The 15,576-nt window shown below is 47.5% G+C and overlaps 1 protein-coding gene across 6 annotated transcripts in view; it reads left to right on the top strand.

Annotated features, from left to right (window-relative positions):
- LOC119966204 (calcium-binding mitochondrial carrier protein Aralar2) overlaps positions 1–15,576 on the top strand; it is a 413,059-nt gene that overhangs the window by 306,917 nt on the left and 90,566 nt on the right. For all 6 annotated transcript variants that reach the window (XM_038797538.1, XM_038797535.1, XM_038797537.1 and 3 more), the window contains one exon: positions 11,128–11,268. In XM_038797538.1, coding sequence (XP_038653466.1) covers positions 11,128–11,268 — 141 coding nt within the window. The remainder of the gene's footprint in view (positions 1–11,127; positions 11,269–15,576) is intronic.

Below are 15,576 nucleotides of genomic sequence, written 5' to 3'. Positions count from 1 at the left end.
TAGGTAGCTCCTTCTTTATTTAAAAAACTGTGTTTTTATAATTCTTAGTGATTTGATAACCCTTCCAAACAGCAGTTTCTCACTAACCAATGAATCTATGGTTCTCCTGAAACACTAGGTTCTTGTGACTGCCTGTTACAGTCTCCTTCTCCCATATTTCCTCTAGATGCTGCTAACTGCCAGTCCAAGTGTCCTCATCTCGCACACTCCTCTAGGAGAGGCCATACGTTTGTCCCACTTTGGGATTTTGCTGTCATTTGATAAAAAATGTAAATGTCCAAAGTGCTCTTTCTTACCTCTCTGAAAATCCTAAAAGATTGTGCCTAGTTTGAATCATAGAATACCTACAGTGAGAAAGAGGCCATCCGGCCCATTGACTCTGCACCGACCATTTGAAAGACCACCCTACCTAAACCCAATCCCTCGTCCTATTCCTGCCACCCTCAGGGACTATTTAGCATGCCAATTGACCTGTATTTTATCCACTTTGTTTTTCCTAACTCTTCCATCATCAGATGTTGGGGATATTTTATTTGGAAGTATTTTGGAAATAAAGGCATAAATACTTTCTTTATAAACTTATGATCATGCACAAACATTGTTTATGGCAGTGGCTTTAAATGTTTTGGTTTTAAAATTCGCATCCCTGTTTTCAAATCCTTACATCGCCTATCTCGGACCAATCTCTGGAATCACCTCCAACCCACAACCATTCAAGGTAACCTACACACCTCTAATTACGGCGACTTGTACATTCCCAATTATAATTGCTCCACAATTGATGGCCATGCCTTCAGTTGCTTAGGCTCCAACCTTTGAAATTCTCACCATACACCTCTCTGGCGCGGCATGGTAGCACAGTGGTTATCATTGTTGGTTCACAGTGCCAGGGACCCGGGCTCGATTCCCGGCTGGGGTCACTGTCTGTGCGGAGTCTGCACATTCTCCCTGTGACTGCGTGGGTTTCCTCCGGGCGCTCCGGTTTCCTCCCACATGTCCCGAAAGACGTGCTTGTTAGGTGAATGGGGCATTCTGAATTCTCCCTCAATGAACCCAAACAGGTGCCGGAGTGTGGCAACTAGGGGCTTTTCACTGTAACTTCATTGCAGTGTTAATGTAAGCCTACTTGTGACACTAATAAAGATTATTATTATTCTGGCTATCCTCCTTTAAGACACTTAAAACCTACCCTTTTAAATAAGCTTTTAATCAACTGACCTACTATCCCATTTTGTGGCTCAGTGTCATACTTAATTTTATAACACTCCTGTGAAGCTCTTTGGAATGTTTCATTATGTTAAAGATGCTGTATAAATAAAAGTTATTGCTTGTTGCTAACATTGAAGTTTCAATCACAAATGCATACAATATCAGCAAGTGAATATTTAAAAATGATTAAAATGAAAATTATTCACATTTGTAAGCTTGAAAAAAGAATTATTGGCAGAACAAACAATATAAAGCTATTAGCAGAGGTTCTGTCCAAGTCAGTCATCCTATATTTGATTTGAAAAGAAGACTTGGTGATTCTTGACTATGTGTAAATCATGAGAGAGTCAGCATCGACTGTCATCTGACTGCTACCTGTGTTTGATCAGTGATCTGCTGGATCTCTTGTGTAGAAACCCCCATGCTATAATTTTAGGAGTATTCCGAAACAGAAAACAGTGCTTTGATTAGCCTCCTTTTGATGTCTTCAGACATACTATGATGATTTTGAAGCACCAAATAGAATGTGTACACCTTTGATAACCATATCTACTTTTTCTCCCAGATGTATTCTCTGTTACATTGAAGTCTATGTGCAGGCTGAAATGTCAATAATGGGAATTACTGACTTTGAATATGCTGGAACTTGACATATGCATGGAAGCTATAAATGCATTTTTGTCTCGTGCCTTTCAACACAAGGGGAAAGCATTCTGCTCCATGTCAGGAAGCAGGTTATAATTTTCATTTTATACAAAAATTTTTACCAGATTTGATTGATTATTTCATTTATATTAGTGTTAAAATGTGATTCCATGATCTCTGGAAATAGTGGGCGGGATTCTCCGACCCCACGCAGGGTCGGAGAATTGGCGGGAAGCGGCGTTATTTCCGCTCCCGCAGGTTTTCGAATTCTCCCGCCGGTAAAAAACCGGCGTTGTGCAAATCCCGCCGGCAGCCTGTGAAAACAGCTGGCGCCGGCGGGATTTCATTTTATTTGCACTGACCTTAAATCTCCGGCCCGGATGGGCCGAAGTTTCGCCGACGTGACCCGTGGCCACGGGTCACGTCGGCGAAAATCACAGTTGATTTAAAACGGCGTCAACCATTGATGATGGTTGACGCCGTTCAGTGTCGGGGGTGGGTTGCGGCATGGGGGGGGGGGGGGTGGGTGGGTTGCGGCATGGGGGGGGGTGGGTGGGTTGCGGCATGGGGGGGGTGGGTGGGTTGCGGCATGGGGGGGGTGGGTGGGTTGCGGCATGGGGGGGTGGGTGGGTTGCGGCATGGGGGGGGTGGGTGGGTTGCGGCATGGGGGGGGTGGGTTGCGGCATGGGGGGGGTGGGTTGCGGCATGGGGGGGGGTTGCGGCATGGGGGGTGGGTTGCGGCATGGGGGGGGTGGGTTGCGGCATGGGGGGGGTGGGTTGCGGCATGGGGGGGGTGGGTTGCGGCATGGGGGGGTGGGTTGCGGCCATCGGGGGGTTGCGGCCATCGGGGGGGTGGGTTGCGGCATCGGGGGGGTTTGGGGGCAGCGGCGGGCAGAGAGGGGGGGGCGACGGATTCCCGGGGCCAACGCACCGTCGCCCCCCCCCCTCTGTACGCCGCTGCCCCCTACCCTAACCACCCCCCCCCTCGCCACCCCTACCTCCCTCCAACGCCCCTACCCCCCTCCCCACCACCCCTACCCCCCTCCAACGCCGCCCCCCATCTCTCGCAACGCCGCAACCCCCCCCCCTCAACGCCGGGTCCCCCCCCCCTCAACGCCGGGTCCCCCCCCTCAACGCCGGGTCCCCCCCCTCAACGCCGGGTCCCCCCCTCAACGCCGGGTCCCCCCCCTCAATGCCGCAACCCACACCCCGTCCCCCTCCCTCTGAAGGCCGGTACCCACACCCCCCCCTCTCTCCTCCTCCCCCCTTCCTTCCTCCTCCCCCCCTTCCTTCCTCCTCCCCCCTCCTCCCCCCCTTCCTTCCTCCTCCCCCCCTTCCTTCCTCCGTTAGTGGGGGGGGGGGTGCGGCGTTAGTAGGGGGTGGGTGCGGCGTTGGAGTGGGGTAGGGGTGGTGAAGGGGGTAGGGGTGGTGAGGGGAGGGGGTTGGGGTAGGGGCAGCGGCGTGCAGAGGAGGGGGGCGACGGATGCCCGGGGCCAACGCACCGTCGCCCCCCCTCTGCACGCAGCTGCCCCTACCCCAACCCCCTCCCTTCACCACCCCTACCCCCTTCACCACCCCTACCCCCCTCCAACGCCGCACCCCCACACCCCCACTAACGCCGCACCCCCCCCACCCCACTAACAGAGGAAGGAAGGGGGGGGAGGAGGAGAGAGGGGGGGGAGGAGGAGAGAGGGGGGGGAGGAGGAGAGAGGGGGGGGGAGGAGGAGGAGAGAGGGGGGGGAGGAGGAGAGAGGGGGGGGAGGAGGAGAGAGGGGGGGAGGAGGAGAGAGGGGGGTGGGAGGAGGAGAGAGGGAGAGGAGGAGGAGAGGGGGGGAGGAGGAGAGAGGGGGGGAGGAGGAGAGAGGGGGGGGAGGAGGAGAGAGGGGGGGGAGGAGGAGAGAGGGGGGGAGGAGGAGAGAGGGGGGGAGGAGGAGAGAGGGAGGGGAGGAGGAGAGAGGGAGGGGAGGAGGAGAGAGGGAGGGGAGGAGGAGAGAGGGGGGAGGAGGAGAGAGGGGGGAGGAGGAGAGAGGGTGGGGAGGAGGAGAGAGGGGGGGAGGAGGAGAGAGGGGGGGAGGAGGAGAGAGGGAGGGGAGGAGGAGAGAGGGAGGGGAGGAGGAGAGAGGGAGGGGAGGAGGAGAGAGGGGGGAGGAGGAGAGAGGGGGGAGGAGGAGAGAGGGTGGGGAGGAGGAGAGAGGGGGGGAGGAGGAGAGAGGGGGGGAGGAGGAGAGAGGGGGGGTGTGGGTACCGGCCTTCAGAGGGAGGGGCACGGGGTGTGGGTACCGGCATTGAGGGGGGGGGGTACCGGCATTGAGGGGGGGGGACCCGGCATTGAGGGGGGGGGACCCGGCGTTGAGGGGGGGGGAGACCCGGCGTTGGAGGGGGGTAGGTGTGGTGGGAGGGAGGTAGGGGTGGTGGGGAGGGAGGTAGGGGTGGTGGGGAGGGAGGTAGGGTGGTGGGGAGGGAGGTAGGGGTGGTGGGGAGGTGGGGTGGTGAGGGGGGGTTGAGGTAGGGGTGGTGAGGGGGGGGGTTGAGGTAGGGGTGGTGAGGGGGGGGTTGGGGTAGGGGGCAGTGGCGTACAGAGGGGGGGGCGACGGTGCGTTGGCCCGGGCATCCGTCGCCCCCCCTCTCTGCCCGCCGCTGCCCCCACCCCCCCCCCCCCCCCCAAAATGCCGGAACCCCCCCCCCCCCCCAAAATGCCGGAACACCCCCCCCCCCCAAAATGCCGGAACACCCCCCCCCCCCAAAAATGCCGGAACGCCCCCCCCCCCCCCCCCCCCCCCCCCCCCCCCAAAATGCCGGAACACACCCCCCCCCCCCCCAAAATGCCGGAACACACACCCCCCCCCCCCCCAAAATGCCGGAACACCCCCCCCCCCCCCAAAATGCCGGAACACCCCCCCCCCCCCCCAAAATGCCGGAACACACCCCCCCCCCCAAAATGCCGGAACACACACCCCCCCCCCCCCCCAAAATGCCGGAACACACCACCAACCCCCCCAAAATGCCGGAACACACACACCCCCCCAACTGCCGGGTCTGTCTCTCTCCTCCTCCTCCTCCTCCTCCAAATACGCCGGGTCTCACCACTTCCGCAGCTGGAGAAACTGACGCGTATCGCGTCAGTCAGCTGCTAGCCCCTCCGGGAACGGAGAATAGATGGCCCCGACGCCGGAGTGATTAACACCGATTTTTTTCGCAGGCAACCCGCGTTACGAAGGGCTACGGAGAATCCCGCCCCTAGTCCCAGTTACTTGTTAATGAAACCTCAATGTTAGCCCTATACACTAAGGTTAACAAATATGTACTTTCAGCTCTTGGCTTCGAGCATTAATAAGGTTTTAATTAATATGTATTGATTTGGAGTTTACAAAATAATAATATTCCTGGAAGCTTCTGCTGTGGTTATTGACTATATTGGTGATTAGAGCAGAGTTATGCCCATATATGTCCCCAGGCGCACTGGATTACTTACCTCATTTCCCTTCTGAAATGTCTTTCATCAAAGCTGTACTGTTTGCGCTTTGAAAAACTGACCAGAAGACCTCATTGCTGCAAACTAAGAGTCTTAAAGGAGAATACTGAACCAACCACGCATGACTGCAAACCGACTGCTCCACTGTGGAACATTGTACACTCTGAGCTGTAAACAAGCCTTTGGACAATCCATGGATAATTTTTTCCTCGCTTGTTACCTGGTCAAATGTTTTTGCATCCAATACTCGGCAGAGTTGTCTCTGTTTGTTACATGTTGTGGGTGGGAGGAATTTTGAGTGTGTTGGTTTTGGAAGTAGTTGGTAGTGGAACATATTTGTACGTTTTATAACTTTTGTTCATTTCTAGAACTTTACCTGAGTGAATATGAACAATGAAACTGAGTTTTTAACCTGTCAATTTAAGGACCCTGGCTGGCTTATTTCTTGCATCGAGGTATACATTGTTGAACCTATCTTAAATTGGCTATATCAGCTCCATTTCAAAGTCAAACTCTGTAATAACCAACTCAGGAGTCGGATAAGAGAGGAGTCAGTTGACTCCAATTAACCTGATCATAATAATAGCCAGAAAGCTATAAAGAACGACCTCTCTCTTCAATCAATTATCAGATGTGCCTTAAAATTAATTCCTTTGACCTAATTCTTTGGGCACTTGTCTCGATGCCTATTTTTTTGGTTTGGTGTCATATTTCTTTGTCGGATTACACTCCAGTGAAGTGCCTGAAAGTATTTAATTATATTTAAAATGCTGTATAAATGAAAGTTGTTGTTGTAGCACTAATTTGTTTCTTCTCCTTAATGTCCAAAGATGGTAAGATTTTGTTCTTATTTATTCTAGAATCCAAATACTCCTTTCAAGTAAAAGCAAAATACTGCGGATGCAGGAAATCTGAAAGAAAAACAGAAAATGCTGGATTAACTCAGCAGGTTCTGTAGAAGGGTCATTTAGACTTAAAACGTTAACTCTGCTTCTCTCCACAATGCTGCCAGAACTGCTGAATTATCCAGAATTTTCTATTTTTATTAACCCTTTTAAGTGTTATCTTAGTGGAAGAAGAATGTAAAGTCTGGCTTTCCCCAAGGATTTTTCAAAATGGGGCAACTTGTTAGCTTTTTAAGTAGGGTCAGAAGCTATCCCTGAAATTTCAGGTTCCACATAACTGTTGTGGTCATTGCTTGGCCTGCTGTATCAATGGCTCTGCATTAATTTGTTACATGGGGACAGGGGGAGTGGGGCATGGTGGTTAGGAGTGGCTGTCATAGGTAACAAACTGAGGGACACTTAATTTGATTTTTCCTTGTGCTTCGGCACCCTGATGGTGAAATCAAATGTGGGTCCCAAGCTGACACTTACTGGCAGTGACTGACTCCTAATTAGCCACCTCCAAGCTCCCTGACCAATTAAGGATGTTGCCATCTAACAGCTATCGAGCCTCAGCAGCCCCATCAGTCAAGGTGCCCACTGAAAAATGCAACGCGTTGGGATAGTAATGGATGGGATTTCAACTACCTTAGTGTTTACTGGGATAAATTCACTGTAAACTTTCTGGATGGCGCAGAAGTCATAAAATGCATTCAAGAAAACTTTTTTAGCCAGTATGTAGAAAACCCAACAAGAGAACGATCAGTTAGTTTTAGGAAATAAAGCTGGACTGGTGAAGGAATGTCAATGGGAGATCCTTATGGTGGCTGTGATCATGGTGGGTTTGTGATGGAGTGTTTACTGACTTTGTCCGTAGAAGTCATTAGATATCTTTCGGTACTGCTTCCAAGTCCTTAGATCCAGACTCCGGGCATTGACCTCTCTTTCCACCTACCGCCGGTCCCTTCAGGTTTGTCTTGACGACCTCCTGTCCCTCCAGGATAACATAATGAACAACTGTTATTCTTCAATAGGAAGGGAGAACTTTTATTCCTCAATGGTGGGACGGGGAAGGGGCACGGAGGTGAACGGGTGTGTGCCGCCAGCTGTTGTCTTGTTTCCTGGCACCATCATCTGCCCAGGCAATTTCCCAGAGGAAGGGTGTGGGTGTGCAGCCTACCTGTCCCACAAGCTGTGGGTAGCAGAGTCAGCTTGATAAAGCTTTATCAATTGATTTGGAATTTCAATTTGGTCTCCAGGCCTCAAGGGGCTTCTTGGAATAGCCGAGCTGCCTGGATATAGCCTCCTATCAGTAGAGCAAGAACACTAGCAATCCAGGCTAGCTTAGAGACCCTCCCACCCTGCCTGAACTCAGCTACATGGCACCTTATGAGGTGTTTTCCTTCCACAATGGTAGCCTGGCTACTAAGGGCATTTTCTATTTCAAAGTTAAATTTGAAGAGGGGCACTTCCATCTTGGTCCCCAGTTGTGAAAGCCCACTGTCCTCTTTTGGATAGAAAGCCTGTCCTCTGGTCATTAATTTGCCAATTCAGGGAATATTACAGCCTTGTGACTGTTCCTGACACAATACAGGCTTCGGATCCTGACATAGTGGTCCTAACATAGGGTCCATAAGCCTCTGGGAAAATCCAGCCCATGATCTCTCTCTGTCTATCTCATAGAGTCAGGGAGTTTTCCTTTGGCCCAACATGTTTGCGCTGCCCATCAATCACCTAACTATTCGGGTGGGACAATGGCACAGTGGTTAGCACTGCTGCCTCACAGTGCCAGTGACCCAGGTTCAATTTTGGTCTTGGGTGACTGTGTGGAGTTTGCACATTCTCCCTGTGTCTGTGGGTTTCCTTTGGGTGCTCCGGTTTCCTCCCATAATCAAAAGATGTGCAAGATAGGTGGATTGGCCATGCTAAATTGCCTCTTTGTGTCCCTTACATTAGATGGAGATATGGGGATAGGGCGGGGGAGTGGTAGGAGGGTCGGTGCAGACTCAATGGGCCGAATGGCCTCCTTCTGCACCGTAAAATTTGGATTCGGTGATTCTATTCTAATCCCATTTTCTAGCACTTGGTCTGTGACCTTGTAAGCTTAGATGTTTCAAGTGCTCATCTAAATACTTCTTAAATGTTGTGAGGGTTCACGCCGCTACCACCCTTTATGCAGTGAGTTCCAGATTCTCACCACGCTCTGGCTGAAACAGTTTTTCCTCAGATCCCCTTCTGAAGTTCTTCCCCTTCCCTTAATTCCATGTCCCCAGGTTATTGACCCCTCTACTGAGAGGAAAAGTTTATTTTCAGCTACCCTATTATTGTCCCTCATAATTATGTGCACCTCAATCAGGTCTCCACTCAGCCTTCTCTGCTCTAAGGAAAACAACCCCAGGCTAACCAGCCTCTCTTCATAGCTGAAATGCTCCAGCCCGGCAACATCCTGATGAATCTCATCTCTGGCCTTTCTAGCACAATCACATCCTTCCTATAGTGTGGCGACCAGAACTATACACAGTACTCTAGCTATGGCCAACAAACATTTTATAATGTTCCATCATAGCCTGCCTGCTCTTATATTCTGTGACTCGGCTAATAAAGGCAAGTATACCATATGTCTTCTTAACCACCTTATCCGCCTGTCATGCTGCCTTCAGGGTCTTTGGACATGCATTCCAAGGTCCCTTCCTAACGTCCTACCATTCATTGTGTATTCCTTGTCTTGTTAGTTCTCCCAAAACGAATCACCTCACAATTTTAGGGTTATAATCCATTTAACTTCCATTTGCCCATCTCACCATCTCTCTCTGATTAATGCCTATAGTGTCACATCAGGAAACCTGGGAGCCCTCTCTTTTCTGATGTTCCTTTTCTCTTGTGTAGAATTGCAGCAATTGCATTCAACAGTGGTCTTCTGTTAAAGGGGGATAGATTGCCTTCAAGAGCTGGAGGCTAACTGTGACATGTGTAAACCTTAAACACAATAAGATGCCCTTTGTTGACTTTTGAACCATTAATTTGTTATAATATGCAGGCAGCATGAATTCTGTGTTGCCTCTCTCAACAGAGACACACATGGGCAGGATGTGAATCGGGATCCCTACGATGAGAGACAACTTTTTTTTGGCCTTAGAGACTGATGTCAAAAGGACACGGAAGTACTACTTCAAGGAGCTTTACCTACATTTTTATGCTCTTGCCCAGAAAATTCCAGTTTAGGTGCTCTCAAGATAAATGTGGCATTGAAAGCCCACCCAAAATATGTAAATTGGAAACTCAGCGAGGTCCTTGCTGTGCATGTGAAATGTGTTATTGCGGCTTTGCACTTGAAGACTCTATTATTGTAACATTCCTGCTACTGTTATGTTAAAAAATATTTGTTTACATCGGAATTGCATACATTTACATTTCACGGAATATTTAGAGATGATTGAAACTGATCCAAATCAGTCGTGAGGTGATTAAGAATTTGGAATCATTATTTATGAGAAATTTCTGTTGGTTCCACAGGTCAAAGAGATGTTAGAGGGAAAATGTAATTCCTGTTGCGCTTGTTTTTGAGTGATTCAGAACCAGGAAAACAATAGGGCTAAAACTGGATAGAACACGTGCCCTGTCACCAGGTGACAAGAACTAGCATCGAGCAAACCTTTCATTCATATAATGAAATGTCCCAAATCATCAAAGCAGAGTGAATTCAAACTTGTAGTTGGAGCCAGTTGCTGATCCATTGTAACACCTTTTCCCTTCTTTAAATCAATGAGTAATGATGGAAGTAAAATCAATCATTTGTGAATATGAGTGAGATTCTTAGTCTGATAATATGCAGTGAAAGGAGAGCCCACACAGATGAAAGTGCATTTGTCGTAAAATAAATGTTAGCTCCCAAATGCTTCAATACATCACTTCTGCATGTAAAGCCCTTTGTTAGCTCCAGCTACATTTTGTTTTTTCATTACAAGACTGCATACATTCAATTGTTGATTTAATGCAGTATACCCATCTGACCCTTTAAGTGTATTGAGCAAAGTGTTTTCAGGAAAAAAGGACAACTGCAAATACAACACACTAATCCAACAGCCTTTTCGTGTTTGTAAGACTTTCCATTCATCTTGACGAACGTTTGAAGCCTGGGCTGAAACCTGAGACTTTTGGGCTACTGGCAGAGGAGCAGGTGTAATTAAACCCAAGTTCTTCATTTTAAGACTGGAGTTGTTTTATCTTTTCTTGCCTGAGTGAACATCATATTTAAACTGCAAGGTTAAAATTATACTGGATTATTTTTCCTTTATCTGAACAGTTGAACCCTCAGTAAAGTTTGTGCTTATTTTTCATCTTAAAATATTTTTTTTCTTTGGTTAATATAATGTAGTAACCCAATGTCATAAACACTGAGATTAGAAAGTGGGATTTGTGTGGTAACCTTTCCATTGTTTCATACCGAGAAAGGGAGATAAAATAAACCCAAAATGTTTCCTTTGTTTTTCACCAAATATTACGGCTCAGTTCTTGAAACATATATTAATCTATTAGTTATCAAACTTTGGTTTGATAATTTTGTATTTTTAGCAAGGAGATACTGTTGGTGTTTATGGCTGGCTTTCAATATTTAGACATTTAAATTGTTTCACAAGGGAATTTTTCAGGTTTCGGCAATTTAATAATTTTTTAAACATCATGTTGATTTTTAAAAAGGTTTATTGTATTCGACAAGGGTGGTGTAAATTTTTATTATTGTATTTTTTGTAAATGCTCGATGAAAAACAACATTGAAAACCAGTTTACCCATCATTGAACCCGTCTGTTTTATTTAGTGCTGATGATTGTTCCATTTGAAAACTTTTACTTTCAGTGTAGTGACACAGGACAAATGTAATTTCTGACCAGATATTGCACTAATTCTCCTTTTTATAGGCTGGTGGTTCACAAGTTATCTTCACTAATCCATTGGAGATTGTCAAGATCAGGTTACAGGTGGCAGGTGAAATCACCACAGGACCTCGTGTCAGCGCACTGACTGTTATGAAGGAATTGGGTTTCTTTGGGCTATACAAGGTACAGTGCAGAAATTATCTGCTAGATCTTTAAAGAATGAATATATTGAACTGTGTTTTTAACATGAGTTCACTTTAAGCATTTTTCTCCTGCAATTAGTAAATGCACATGAACAGGTAGAATGCAACGAATATAGTCCAATTTCTGTATTTCTTTTGGTGACTGTCTTGTACTCATGACTGAAATCTGAAAACTCATGCATGAGCTTTCTGGTGGGGCCAGCATGCGTATAATGTTATAAAGCAAAAGTAATTTCATGTGTAATAGAGCAGCCGTAGGAGTTTGGCACATTTTGAATGAATAAAATAAGAACATCATAATGTTAATTAATAACCAATATTGGAATTTTCTACTTCCACACTGGCAAGAATAGTGGCGGGTGGGGCACTATATTTAGGTGGATGAAAAAGTTTCCCACTGATGGAAAAATAGTTTGGAATTTTGATCTTCTGATTTTGATGGCGGGCTAAAGGTTCAGTTCTCCCCCGCGTTATTTGGGGAACCATATTTGCACCTCATAAATCCTCATTAAAAGGCTAACTCACCAGAATTACATGCCCCCTCAAATTAAGTGCCATGAGCAGATAATTCTAATGGTCTATTTTACAACTGTGTATGTGGAATGCACCTGACAAGCTGAACTTTATCCACAGCTCAGGCATGAGCACTCGTTGCTTTCGCCTTCCTTTCTGACCGTAACTGTGAGGTATCTGGTGACTGTAGCACAAAGCTGGGCATGGGAAGCACAACCAGTTGGGAGGAGACAGAGGCAAAACTTGCAGGTGTAGGGGTTGGGGCAGAAGGTGACCTGAAGGCAGCACAAGGGGGAAACTCGAGAAGGGAAGGCTGATATGGAGACCGGACTTGGGAAGATGAAAAACGAGAGGAGAAGGTGAGATGGGGCAGGACAATGCAGGGAAACAAGGGAGAGGAGGGGTGAGATAGTGAGAGCAGGAAACCGAATGAAAGATTGTCCAGGGACAAGAGTTAAAAGACTATCTGTGAAAGAATCAGAGACTGCTCTGGGGCTGGAGCATGCTGTTGGGGGCAATGATCAGAGACTGGACATATGTTTGGAGGCATATGTCGGAGACTGCCCTGGGGCTGTATGGACCATGTCAGAGGGTTCTACATGGCATGCATGTCTTGGTGCTGGTCTTGCGTGGCTGTGCACACTATGGCGTACAGGGTGTCATCTGTCACCAAGGCATTTGGACCTGGGGGCTCAAGTCATGGGATTGTGAAACAGGGCACAGTGATGATCAGGGAAGGCATCTGGATCTTATATCTCGACAGCTGAAAAGCAATAGACCTGAATTTTACTTTCTAAGGTTGGTGCACGCTCAACCCTACGACAGTTGTTTGAGGGGTGGAGGACATTTGAGAATGGTGAAGGAGGGGCCTGGACAATCATGTACATATATTCCGGTCCTACCGGAAGTTGGGGAGATTTTGAAGGTCATTCTTCAGCACCATGTCGGCGATCTTGCACATGGATTTGGAGCCCAGTCCCCTGGGGGCCATATTTGGTGTATCGAACTTGCCGGAGCTGCAGACGGGAGCAGGGGCAGATGTTTTAGCCTTCGCCTCGCTGATTGCTCGCTGGCGGATCCTGTTGGTGTGGTGGTCATCTTCTCCACCCTGCGCCTCAGTGTGGCTGGGGGATCTATTGGAGTTCTTGTATATGCAGAAGGTCAAATTTGTTTTGAGGGAGGTGAGTGAGGGGTTCCACAAGAGATGGGGTTTGCTTGTGTTACATTTTACATTGCATCTCAATGTAGATCAGGAACAAATTTGCAGTAGTTTAAAAAGCTGAGTACAGTGAAGAGATGTGCAAGAAGTAAGCATTAAAAGAAACTTAAAGCATGCGATCAAATCTGACTCAGAGAAAGATGAATTTGACTTAGAGGATTCCTTCTTTGTTGAAATACTAGAAAGCACAGAAAAAGCGCAACATGAAACCTCTGATTCAGAAACTTTAAAACACATTTCCATCGTTCAGAATATGGATAATTGGACAATCCCTTTAATAGTAAATGGAACCAACATAAAGGCAAAATTGGATACTGGAGCAAGGGCTAATCTTATTAATCAGACAGATATAGCCAGATTAAGGATAAAACCAGTGATTGATGAGAATGATTGTCTCTGCGAGATTATAATGGCAGCATGATAACTGCAATGGATACCTGCCATTAACAGTTGTAGTTAAAGAGAAAAAGATTCCAATTAAATTCAAGATTGTTGAATGAAATAGATCATTGTTACTTGGCGTTCGGGCATGTGAGATTCTGCATTTGCAGCTCAGACAGGATTTCATCCAATTGCAATGATTGAGGTAATTATTCAGAAATGTCCTCATGCTTTTTATGGTATTTGAATACAAAATCTAGTTGAAAGCAAATGCCAAACCAGTAATTCATCCACCTAAGAGGGTACCAGCTCATTTGAGGGAACGTTTAAAAGTGAAACTTGAGCGCATGCAGCAGTTGGGAATAATCACCAAAGTGGAAGAATCAGCTGATTGGGTCAGTTCAATGGTTTGTGTGAAGAAAGCCAACGGTGGCCTGAGAATCTGTATCGATCCCAAGTATCTGAATCAGAATATTAAGCGGGAACTACCTGATTCCGAAAAGGGCGGAAATTACTACTGAAATGTCAGATGCCAAGATCTTTCCCAAGCTAGACACATCCAGGAGTTTTTGCCAACTAAAATTAGATGATGTAAGTAAAAAAGTAAAACACTCTGCATGTTTAACACACCATATGGGAGAATGCCTTTCGGGATTATTTCAGCTTCCGAAATTTTTCATCGGGCTATGCCACAGATGGTCGAAGGTATTACCGGTGTACGAGTGTACATGGATGACATAATCTATAGTCATCAAATGAAGAAGAACATAATGCATGACTTCAGCAAGTCATGAAGCGCATTGAAAAGTTTGGTCTCAAATGGAACATAGCCAAATGCCAATTTGGCATCTCCAGACTAATTTTCTTGGGTGATCAACTATCAGCTCAAGGAGTCCAGCCCGGTAGTGAAAAGACAGCAGCCATTACCAGAATATAATGTCCAAAAAACAAAAAGGCAGTCCTAAGGATACTAGCTGTTGTCCATTTTGGAGGGAAATTTATACCAAACATGGCATCTGTAGCCATCTAAGATGGCCACCTGCAAAGGACCATGGGAATTTTGCCAGCCCAGGACTCAGACAGACACACAGCCTATGTGTATCTAAAACACAGGTAACCAGACCTGACCAAAACCCCCGCTCATTTACATTTTAATAGCCCATTTTCCCAGGCCAATAGGACTCCAGTCAAGCAACCGGTACAGCCACAGACTGATTGGCGCCACTCCCCTTACTCAGAAAGCACAACTGCCAAGGTCAATGACTGCTTAGGACTCACCTGGCTACCAAGCACCTGCCCCTTTATTGGCCAAAATCAAAGACAGTGATCAGAGCCCTGTCGAACTATTGGGTCCAAGGTTAAGGACTGCCCCAAAGAGCGCAAAATCCCAGAGGGGAGCACAGCCATGTATTCTGTCTCTTTTGGATCCGGCCGGTGCCAACCCAATTGCAGCAGGAACAGCCATCTAAGTTCAAGACCAACAATCGCTACCTGACGGATGAGCCCAGCAGAGACAGAGCCACTTTCTTCGAACCAGCCAAGTGAAATCCAGATAAAGGCCTTATTCATTTGCACAGTGCCGGTTGCCCTGAAGTCAAGTATAGGTTATTGTAGATCAGGGGTGGACACACTACGGCCCGCGGGCCGCATGCGGCCCGACAAAGGTTTTTATGTGGCCCGCCAATGAGGTGCCCGGAATCATAACCGGCATTTTTGAAAAGCCGCCAGGGAAAAGCCGCTGAAGTAAATGCGCTTATTCAGCGGCTTTTCCCCGGCGGCTTTTCAAAAATGCCGGTTATGATTCCGGGGACCTCATTGGCGGGCCGCATAAAAATGCGCGTAGTGGGGTGGATGAGTGGGGCTGTCTCATTGGTCGGTTTAGTTGGGTGTGCGACCAATAGGAGTCCAGGTTACAAACAATAGGCCTTATTATTGTTTGTAACCTGGACTCCTATTGGTCGCACACCCAACTAAACCGACCAATAAGGCAGCCCCACTCATCCACCCCACTACGCGCGTTTTTATCGTTGACTCGGCTAGGCTGTGCTTCTGTCGGTATTAGGATCAGCACAAGCAACTTGACACCTGATTTCAACAAACTGGTAAATGACTGCAGTCAGATGCATCATTCTCATTGTAAGAAGTCTTACAACACCAGGTTAAAGTCCAACAGGT

The sequence above is a fragment of the Scyliorhinus canicula genome, chromosome 5 (assembly GCF_902713615.1).
Source record: "Scyliorhinus canicula chromosome 5, sScyCan1.1, whole genome shotgun sequence".
In the NCBI taxonomy this organism is placed as follows: Eukaryota; Metazoa; Chordata; class Chondrichthyes; order Carcharhiniformes; family Scyliorhinidae; genus Scyliorhinus; species Scyliorhinus canicula.
Note: the sequence above shows the minus strand (reverse complement) of the source record. Positions and strands in the feature narration are given on the sequence as shown.